The 11,187-nt window shown below is 43.2% G+C and overlaps 1 protein-coding gene across 1 annotated transcript; it reads left to right on the top strand.

The window, feature by feature from the left end:
- The first annotated feature begins 280 nt into the window (after positions 1-280).
- Positions 281-8,985, top strand: UMOD (uromodulin). Its single transcript, XM_089540881.1, has 10 exons — positions 281-362; positions 1,119-1,763; positions 1,851-1,958; positions 3,311-3,519; positions 4,005-4,153; positions 5,640-5,885; positions 6,303-6,465; positions 6,596-6,677; positions 7,937-7,975; positions 8,915-8,985. Exons 1-10 carry the CDS (start codon positions 281-283, stop codon positions 8,983-8,985), a joined length of 1,794 nt encoding a protein of 597 aa, XP_089397007.1.
- The last annotated feature ends 2,202 nt before the right edge of the window (positions 8,986-11,187 follow it).

Here is an 11,187-nt window from a genome sequence, read left to right as displayed (position 1 = left end):
TACATGAAACCACTTAAACAACTAAATGATGTAAAAAAAAAAGTAAGATGGTTTTAAAACTAACTCTTACTAATAATACCAGGTTCTCCTTTTTATTTATAGGTTATGAAAAAGAGATAGCGGTAATAGTGAGATCATGATTATAAAATGTCTTGTTTTCTTTGCAGCTTGGATTTATCATCATCATCAGCAGCAGCAGCAGCAGCATCACCATTCTTCTTTGGCCTTGGATATCCTTATGATTGTTGATTGCTTGGCTTTTTAATTGGAAGAGCTAATTATGAGACATACCTTCCAGCTGTTGTGGCTCTTAGTCAGTCTTAAATGTTCCACCTCTGAAGAGTCAACAAGCCAAAGGACTGGTAAGGACACCCATTTTCCAGTTTAGTTAGCACCCGCTTGATGTCGTGAGCCTGTTCAAAATAGCATGCTCTTTCCCCCCATGCTAGATCAATGAGAAGCATCTAAGGAGATTATCGCATGCTAAATCCACACCGGGATAGACGCAGGTTGTAACCGTCATCCACAGATCTTATTGCAATATCCTGTGCCCAGGCAGTAGGCAGCCTGTATCCAATCTGGGCTTCTCCTGCAGCTTTTCATGAACAGGATTTGCCCATTTAGGAAAAGCTGTGGGAGAAGCCCAGGTCGGTGACAGTTACAATCCACGTCTACTCTGGCGCTGATTTGGCATGCGATAATCTCCTAAGAGCCATACTGGATCAAACCTAATCTCCATCTAGTCCAGGGGAGAAACGTGGTTGATCTTTGTGGAAGCAGGAGATTGTGATCTAGTACAGTTGGCCCTTCTTATACATGGATTTCTTTATACATGGATTCAAGCATCCACGGTTTGAAAATGTTCCAAAAAAGTATAAATTTCAAATATCAAACCTTGATTTTCCATTTTTTATAAGGGACACCATTTTGGATGTCATTATATTTAATGGGACTTGAGCATCCACGGATTTTGTTATCCACGGAGGATCTTGGAACCAAACCCCAGCGTATTTTCTTCTCATGTGGATCCTCCGCAGGGTAGCAGGAGGGTCACTTCATTACAGTTTTGGAAATTATGTAAAGATCATGCATAAACAGATGTGTTTCTATTTCATCAGCTATGGTAACATGTTCAGACTGTCATTCCAATGCTACATGTGTGGAAAATGGAAATCTGCGCCATTGTATCTGTCAAGATGGATTCACTGGAGATGGTGCCACTTGCTCTGACATAGATGAGTGTTCCAGCAATGACTCAAATCGTTGTCACCCTTTAGCAACCTGCATTAACAATACGGGCAACTATTCCTGTTCTTGTCCCAAGGGCTACAAGGGCGATGGCTACCACTGTGAAGCTGCCAACGCTTTTGCTGAAGAATGCATTCGAATGAATGGATCCCGCAGTTGCACTGATCCATGCTTGAGTCACACAGTTCTGGACCAATCCTGGAGAAGCACTTCTTATGGATCAGGATCCAACTGTGACAGTGATAAAATAGGATGGTATCGATTTATAGGCCGTGGAGGAGTGCGTATGCCAGACACTTGTGTACCAGTACAGAGGTGCAATACTGCCGCACCTATGTGGCTAAATGGCTCACATCCCACCAGTGATGTTGGAATAGTAAGCCGCATTGCTTGTGCCCATTGGCAAGGATCCTGTTGCTACTGGTCCATCCCTGTCCACGTGAAAGCTTGTGTCGGTGGTTATTATGTCTATAAGTTTGATGGGACACCAGGCTGTTACATGTCTTATTGCACAGGTATGTTGTCTGGGATTATTTTGTAGAAGGGGTTTGCTTTGTTAAGAGGTGAATTGCATATCCATCATGGTACTCTTTGCGCTTTAGATCCCCAGGCCATTGAGAATCCATGTCCTCAATGCAACGCAGAAGAAGAATGCAAGCTGGTGAATGGAGAATGGGGTTGCTATTGTAGTGAAGCGTTCAACAGCTCTGGTATGTGGAATAAAAACGTTAAAACAAAAGGTTCATTGCACTTTTCTAATCTATTAAGGTCATTTTGAATTTTGATCCTCTCCTCTGGGTATTAATAAATAAATAATAAATAAATGGTTTATTTATATACCGCCCTTCCGAAGATCAGGGCGGTTCACAAGAGATAAAAATTACATAAAAGTTTCAAATATACAATGTTAAAATTACAATCAACACAAATAAAAAACAGTAACAAATAACAAATGCCCCTAGGTTAGGTACCCATTGTCTGTGCGGTCATATGGCGGGGGGGGCTTATAAGGACTAGTCGGGGAATGCGATGCCAAACAGGTGGGTCTTCAACTCCCGCTTGAATTGGGCCAGGGAGGTGACTGAGCGGAGCTCTAAGGGCAGCGTGTTCCAAAGGGCCGGGGCGGCGATGGAGAAAGACCTCCTAGAAGTGGAGGATAGCCTCGCCCCGGAAACCCTAAGGAGTTGCTGCCCAGATGTTCTGAGGGTGCGAGGCGGAATGTATGGGGAGAGGCGGTCCTTCAGGTAGCCTGGGCCCAAGCCATTTAGGACTTTATAGGTCATTACCAGCACCTTGTATTGCGCCCGGAAGCAAATGGGCAGCCAATGGAGGTTTTTTAGAACCGGTGTTATATGGCTGGCCCTGGACGTGCCAGTGACCAGCCTTGCAGCCATGTTCTGCACCAGTTGAAGCTTCCGGGTTAGGTACAAGGGCTGTCCCATGTAGAGTCCATTGCAGAAATCCAATCTCGAGGTTACCAGGGCATGTACCACAGTTTCAAGGTCCCTCTGGGTCAGGTATGGGCGCAGCTGGCGAAGCAGCCGAAGCTGATGACAGGTGCTCTTGACCGTCGCATTCACCTGAGCAGTCAGGTGAAGGGACGAGTCAAGAAGCACCCCCAGACTGCGCACGGAGTCCTTCACAGGGAGCGTGACCCCGTTCAGGACAGGTGGAACCACCGCCATTCCTGGACCAGGGGAACCTATCACGAGTACCTCCGTTTTCTCTGGATTCAGCTTTAGTCGGTTTTCCCTCATCCAGCCCATTACTGACTCCAAACAGGCCACGAGAGGAGAGACGCCATCCTCGGTCACTGCATCAGTCGGAGACATAGAGAAAATAATCTGGGTGTCATCAGCGTACTGATAACCCCGCGCCCCATGTCTCCGGATGATCTCTCCCAGCGGTTTCATGTAAATGTTAAATAGCATGGGAGACTTTGCCTCTGCAACAATAAGGCAGCTGGCCAAGGCAGTTGTAACTGAAAGGTTCACCATACAACCAATTTAAAACCATTAAAGGATTTACTCGGTAAATAGTTAATTTGCTGTTATTTATTAAGATATTTCCAGCTTGAAGCCACAACTGGAATGTGGTGCAGATGAAATCAAAGTCTCTTTCGAAAGATGTGTCCTGAATAAAATGGGAATACGTGATGCAATCATGTATTTGAGAGACCACAAATGTGCTGGTTTCGAAGAGAAGCAAAATAAGACGATGGTCTCAGTGGTGACTCCAACGCAAGCAGGCCAATGTGGGACACAACTGACGGTAGGTTTTCTGTTTGATATAAAAGCAACACTAGAATTCTCTGCTAGGCAGTTGAATAGTGTCTATATGTAGAGATGCTTTGAGTCAAGGGTTAAGTGGCTATATGGCAGTATCACAAAACCAGTGCAGAGTGAAGGTAGCAAATATTGCCTTTACTTGGACTGGCTTTGTGATATCATCCGGTTGCTGAATTGGATTAACTTTGTGTCACAAAGTGACGCATGACTGACTAGAATATGACCCCAGATTTCTGGAATCCTGAAGTCAGGAAAGAAGAAATACAAGAATTATGCCCAAACATCAGCTAATGAGATAGTACCAGCAACTATGAAAGTGCAAGGAAGGAGCTTTGGGGAGCCATTTCAGTTTCCCCAAAATTCTTTTTTTGCATCAAACATATTTGCTTGAGAACATTTAACACATCCGTACAAGTAACTCTACAGAAGTTAAGAGCTGCATTGCTTTCGTTCTTTTCCTTCCTGCAGAAAAATGAAACCCATGCTACATATAGTAACACGCTATATCTGGCAGATGGGGCTGTCATTAGGGAGGATGAAATCAAAATTAATTTTCACTGCTCATACCCACTGGATATGGAAATCAGCCTCGGAACAGCCATCCAGCCCATTGTCCGGTAAGGCATTATTTATTAAGGGAACGGCTATTAATCTTGGCTAATGATACTTTCATTTCTGCTTAGCACTCCTACCACTGGAGAATAATGCTCCTCTGAGCTCATCCCCAGTAGGCCATATTGATGGCAGAAAAGGAGATGGATAGAAACTGATGCGTTACTCAAATGTCTTGGCATTGATGGGCTGATTGATACTTTCATCTGTGCCAGTTTTGTGGGGCGGGTGAGTCAAGGGTAACATGTCTTCAGTGCAGTTCTTGCTTTGACTGCCTTCCTCTTTGTCACTCAGGAAGTGAAGTCCAAAACACCTGGAAGACTAATGTTTCGGAAACATTGCTCTACATGGTTAGATGCAGGCTACCTACAGGATAGCCTCCTCCTTGTACACTCAGGTCTTCAAGGGGATGGTTACTTCAACTGGCCAGGACTAGGCTGGCAACGGTCACCCAGAGGACTTTTTCATTGGCCACCCGTAGAGTGTGGAATGGCCTACTAGGAGAGATTCAACAGTTTAATAAGCTGTCTGAATTTAAAAGAGTAATAGGGGTAAATCACACCGTCGTCTCGGCGCCCCATTTCAGCGCTGGATCGGGGCGGCAGCAACTGCACGCTACAGCCCCAATCTGGAAGTTTGCCACTGTAAAAAGAACTGGCAAAATGCCACTCCTTTTTAGAGTGGCAAAAAGCAATCCTTGCCATGATGGCAGTGGCAGTGCGCCAAAGAAATGGCGTGATGCTGCCCACTGTGCGGTCAGGTGTGCGGCATGACACCAGTATCAGGGAGGAGTCAGTGCAGCCACCATGCGGTCGCCACATCCCCACTCCACCCCAGTGCCAATGTTTAGTGCCAGTCTGTTTAGCCCCTTATAGGCTTATCTCTTGTGGCAGGACTACCAAGTTCATTTTAAACTATGACTTTTAAATTGGTGTATATTTAGTTTTATGGTGGATGATTTTAATGTGTCCTAGGCTTCTGTGTTTTAACTTAACGTACTGAGGTGATTTTGTGTGTTTTGATCTATGTCGCATGTAAGTCTTGAGTCTTGGGGAAAAGGCGAGCTTCTTATTATACATGGTTACTTGGAAGGGCAGCCCCATGAAATTCCATGGGGCTTATTTCTAATTAATAATTCATACGGTTGATCTGTAAGTATTCTAACTGAGAAATGCTTGATGGTTGCAGTGGGTTTATATTTTTAAGCAAGCAGAATTAATTTGCATTTCCCCGACCAAAGTGCAGATTGAAAAATGCAGATATTGTTCATATTTAGAAGGGTCCAAATAATGCAGTGTGACTCTTGGCCCTCAACGTTCCCCCAAATTAGAATTATTGTGAAAAGAATGAGTGAGTTTTGTGCAGATAATGTTGAAAATATGGATATAAATACAAAAAGTACTGTAAATCTGTCCCCCATCCAGTGATGAGACTCAGTGACCAAGTTCCCTTCTTGTAGCTTTTCATCGTATTCATTTTTTATCCTTCTAGTTCGATTAACATCAGCGCTGGGGCTTCAGGGCATTTTATAGTTAAGATGGCTCTCTACCGAGATCAAAATTACACTTCACCGTATGAAGGGCCAAAGGCTATATTATCCACACAGTCCTGGCTGTATGTTGGCGTCATGATCACAGAGGGAGACACATCTCAGTTCGCCTTAAGGATGGACAATTGTTTTGCGACGCCTACAGCAAATGCCACGGATCCTCGGAAATATTACATCATTCAGAACAGGTACGATAAAACAAACTACTACTTGATCATTTCCCATTTTTTCAGGATACCGGAATATGAAAGATCAGGGCCAACAGAGTATAATGCGATCCAGAGCAGAGGCAAAAGGCACAACTGGACAAGAGTTGGACCCAGTGCATAGTCTGAAGACACAAGGTTCACCAGAGCGGCAAGTTAGTTGAATCCTAAGTGGCTGTTTAATGCCTGGATGGCAGATGGCCTGTAAACCATATATGTGATTATATATGTGGTTTCAGATGAGGTGAAGGAAAATAGTTCTATTTAGTGCTTCCAAATCTGTGGTGAAAGTTGCCCAGTTTGAGCAGGCTCTTGAGGAGAATTTTTCAGCTTAAGAACTCCTTGCCCTGTTTGGCTGCGATCTTCATAACACCTTGATTTAATTGCTTAATATCATAGCTGTCCAGAGACACAAGATTCGACAATAACAGTGCCAGAAAATGGAGTTGGACCTCAAGGACAGTTTTCTCTTCAAGTGTTCAAGTTTGTTGGGAATCATGACCTTGTTTACCTCCATTGTGAAGTTCGGCTTTGTGACAGTAGCACCGAAGCCTGCAAACCAGTAAGTAGGGTTTTAAGTGTTAAGCATAAATCAGAACTGAGTGCATGCAGATATTTGCTGACACTGTTACAACAGATGCTCCATTACATTTCTTTTCTTGAAACTGAAATAATTCTTTTTGATTCCATAGAATTGCCCCAGAATTGGAAGCCGCCGGGCTGCTGATGTGGGGACAGGCAACATCTTGAATTTGGGTCCCATTGTCCGCAAAGGTAATGACACTTTTTGTCCTGTACAACAGCAATGGCCTAGCTTTCACTAAGCTAGAAAATTAGAATGGGAAGCTAAGGGAAGACATGTTCTACTTGCACCAATTTAATGGCCTTGCAATTTCAGCATGTACAGTACATCAGTACATGCAATCAAACATGATCAGCATGAAAGCATTGTTGTTGTTATTTGCCATTACGTTGACTTCAGTTTATGGCAACCCTATGAATGAGGGACTTCCAAGAGACTCAGTTATCGACTACCCTGGTCAGGTTATGCAAACTCAGTGCCATGGCTTCCTTGACTGAGTCATTCCATCTGTAGTGTGGCCTCCCTATTTTCCTACTGCTTTCTACTATACGTTACCATCTTTTCCAATGACTGACATTGTCTCATGCTACGTTCACCCGTTTGTCTTTTTCACAGTCCATATCTGTAGAGCTCTTCTCCAGCACCACCTTTCCAAATAATTGCTTTCTTTCCCCCTCCAGCTTTCCTCACTCTCCAGCTATCATACCCACAGATAGAAACCTACTCATAGAAACACAAGTAGAAGCATATTCATAGTGATACTAAAACAATTATCTATCAGACTTTTCACCCTGGAAGGGTCTTGGAAAGCATATAACAATGGTAAAATTACTTTTTTGGACTACAACTACCAGAATCCCTCCGACAGCATGACGTTGGCCATGGCAGCTGAGAGATCGTGGTTGTTCCAGTCTCAAAAATTTCATGGTTCTTGCAATAAATGTCTTTTGTTTAGATAGTGCTAGGTATGGAGGAATCTGGAGGCGCTCAGTTTTCCTCCGGAGGGATGCCGCATGGTTTTGGTAGGGTCTTGGTAGGGGCACTCTTCACCATTTGGAGGCCATGCGTCCCACAAGATACCATGGCATGGTTGGGTTTTCAAATGTGGTCACTTCGCTTTTTAAAAATGGGGACTAACTGAAATTCTTCCCTGTCTTTATATATGCTCTTTGTGAGGCTTGTGCAAGCAGATATCTTAGCATGCAGTACGCATTCCTGCCTGTCTGTCTTTGTTTTGTATTGAGCCATACTCAGAGAGGTCTAGTTAATAATGTGAAGCATCAGGAGCATTGAGCAGAATGATAAGCAAAAGGGATAATTTTGCCAGCCGGAAAAGGAAAGTGAAGTCCATTCAGGTCCATTTGACAGACATATAAACAAATGATACTATAAATCACCATACAAAATATGCACTATTCCCTGTTAACAGACCGATTTATTCTTTCTTCAGGTTTTGTATTTCAGTCTGGATCTGCTGCTGCTTTTCATGGTAAGCTCTTTTCTTCTAAAGACTGCAAGGGTCCCGAAATGTTTAAAAACAGGGATAGAAAAGAACATGACATTATTATTTAGGTGCCATTAACACTAAAACTTATAGTCATTTAAAAACTGAGACCATTTTAGAACTAACCCAGAGCGCCGGAATATGACATTGTTGGACTACAGAAGTTGCTGGATTATAAATACCATCATCCTCACCATTATCTATGCTGGCTGAGATTGATGGGAACTACTGACCAAACTACTTACCACTTCTGACTTAAAGAAAACATAAACTTTAGGAAGGCTGTTTCGGGGAAATAATTGGGATGATCCAGTGGTCAGGAATAGTAAGAGAGAAGGGAGTTCAGGACAGATAGCAGTTTCTTAAAAGGGAGATACAATGTAATGCGGCAGCTAACAAGGCCAATGCAATTTTAGGCTGCATCAATAGAAATATAGTGTCTAGATCAAGGGAAGTAATAGTGCCACTCTATTCTGCTTTGGTCAGGCACCACCTGGAATATTGTGTCCAGTTCTGGGCACCACAATTTTAAAAGGATGTTGACAAATTGGAGCGTGTCCAGAGAAGGGCGACCAAAATGGTGAAGGGTTTGGACTTAGGGAGCAGGGTATGTTTAGCCTGGAGAAGAGACAGTTAAGAGGTGATATGCTTGTCTTGTTTAAGTATTTGAAAGGGTGTCATATTGAGGAGGGAGCAAGCTTGTTTTCTGCTGCTCAAGAGAATAGAACCTGGAGCAATGGATTCAAATGACAGGAAAAGAGATTCCACTTAAACATTAGGAAGAACCTCCTGACAGTAAGAACTATTCAACAGTGGAAAACACTCCCATGGAGTGCAGTGGCATCTCTTTCTTTGGAGGTCTTTAAACAGAGGCTGAATATAATTTGCACCTGTGATCCTTGAAGAGATGTTCCTCCTCCACAGGGTTACAAGGAGCATGGATTACTGTGCTGATATCTGCTGTGGTGTGCTTCTCTCTGCATGCATTGGCCTAAAAGGAAACCAGAACTGTTCACTCCGCTGAAGAAATAAGTGAATGAAGAGAATGTGACGGCCGCTGTGCTACCTTCCTTTTTTTTCTTTTTAAAAAATGTTGGCGAGGGATCTAGATCAATACGCCTTTCTTAGATTTGTTCACTCTTGTGGTCTAGTATTCCTGCTAGTTTGCCTTTTAGGACCAGCTCTAAACCAAAGGGTGGCCCATACACAAAAGGTGATTTCCATGTATTTATGGAAGATATCACTGCCTACTAGTTATATGCCCATGTGTTACCTAGTATCACTTGTAGTAACTCCAATTGTTATTCCGATTTGGAGTAGATTTATTTACTCGTGGTGTTGACATAAGTGTTAACAATCTGAATTGCCCTGTTGAGGACTAAGAGTTGGATTCAGGCCAGGGAAGAATGCCTCTTGGTAGTTTCTGGGAACGCCAATGGGAACGATCTATTGCATCCCTCTCTTCCTTTAGGAGGATATCATTCTGTAGAGGCCAGCCCTAGAGAGGCCTGTTAAAGCATGACTCTTAGAATACATTCTTTTTAATTAAGCATATATTTGATAGATGGTTTGGAAACAAGGCTGAGCTCTGTCAAGTAAGACATCCATCTGCACCCATCTGATCATGGTCAGCCACACACACACTATTTACTGAATGGGTTTTTCATGTTATACATTCATTCCAGGACCTAAAGAAAATAAAAGGCTATTGATGCATTGCAATGCTTTACATTGTCTTTGCAAGTTCAACCATTCGAAATATTTGTGTGAGAATCAGTAGTTGAGTAGCTTGTGATGGGTTACTTCTTTTGGCCGAACTACCCTGGGTAGTTTCCTGAGATGTTGTTGTTGTTAACTACTTTTAAGTCGCTCTTGATTCATGGCGACGCTGTGGATCTCCAAGACCTCCATTGCTCTGCTTTGAAACTGAGAGTTACTTTTTGGACTACTACTTCCACCATCATCCAGTCATCATTGCCACTGGATATCCTTTGCATCCTTCATTACATGGCCCTACGACTTATCCATGGGTCATATCAAAATCCATAATTTTGCCCCAAAACCTTCCCTCGACTTATACATGAGGTCAACTTATAGTCGAGTATATACAGTAGTTATTTTTCCTTAGAGGACTGTTCATTTCTGTGATAAGCTCTCCAAAATCCTTCCAGCTGCAAAATGTCTCTTTCTCTCTCCTCTCTGTATTAGTCTTTACCGTCAGATTTATAAAGAGCCTTCGCTCCCTCGAAACTTTGATTAAACTCCTTTGAAGCTGGGTTCTTATATTGTGCAGCACACGGATTGTGGACCGATTTCCCCCCTTTCCCCTTCTTTTCATCCTTAGCCGTTTCCCCAGATATTTCGATCCTCCTGGCATATAGTACGACAATATTGATTCGCTCCTTGCTGCAAGTCTAGAGACTCATCTGCAAAAGCATGGCTTTTTATTGCCTCAATAATTTCAGTTGAGCAGTAAAGATCTCTCCTTTTTTCAAATTCTCTTAGTATTTAGCGATGCTTTAAATTTTTTATGGGCTCGCCAATGAAATATTAGCTGTTGGCAGAAAGGCAGTAAGATTTTTCAGAAACCCGGCACTCTCGCTCGGAGTTGGATTGTGCCAAACTCAATCACTTGCCTCCCTGAAAAGTTCTCAAACGTGACGGCGACAAATCCAATTTTGGAATGGTTCATTCTGGTGACTGCGACTTCTAGAATAACCAGCAAAGTCAATGGGATGGGAGATTGTTAAAGGGAACTCCAAGAGGCTTTTTGGGAAGCTGTGGTCCTCAGAACTAACTTTTCCCAAGCGTGAAAAGCACGGCAGGAGTCCAGATTGGATACGCGATGTGGCTGAGTTGGGCATGGAGGTGTGTGATAAGATCCATTTAAGCTCATGCGCAGCCCATGCCCAGATTGGGTGAAAAGAGACATGCAATAGTCTCCCCAGCCACATGAACTGTTGTGCATCCAGGCAGTTGCACCTTCATGTCACCAAATAGGGCAGGACTTTGGGACAGAAATCCAGATTCCCACGTAACATAATTTATATTTTAATACTGTTTGAGAAAAGATTTTTTTCCCTTCCCATCTGATACTGGATCTATGGAAACTTGCAAGGTTTTTCTTTTTGCCCTGGCAGCAATGGAAATGCAGGCAGGATATATTGCCGCTATTGCTGTGGATTGCTCCGGGGAGG

Source organism: Sceloporus occidentalis, unplaced genomic scaffold (assembly GCF_023333645.1).
Source record: "Sceloporus occidentalis isolate IW3139 unplaced genomic scaffold, rSceOcc1.0.p SCAF_10, whole genome shotgun sequence".
NCBI classification, from domain to species: domain Eukaryota; kingdom Metazoa; phylum Chordata; class Lepidosauria; order Squamata; family Phrynosomatidae; genus Sceloporus; species Sceloporus occidentalis.
This window is presented reverse-complemented; position numbering and strand designations above follow the sequence as displayed.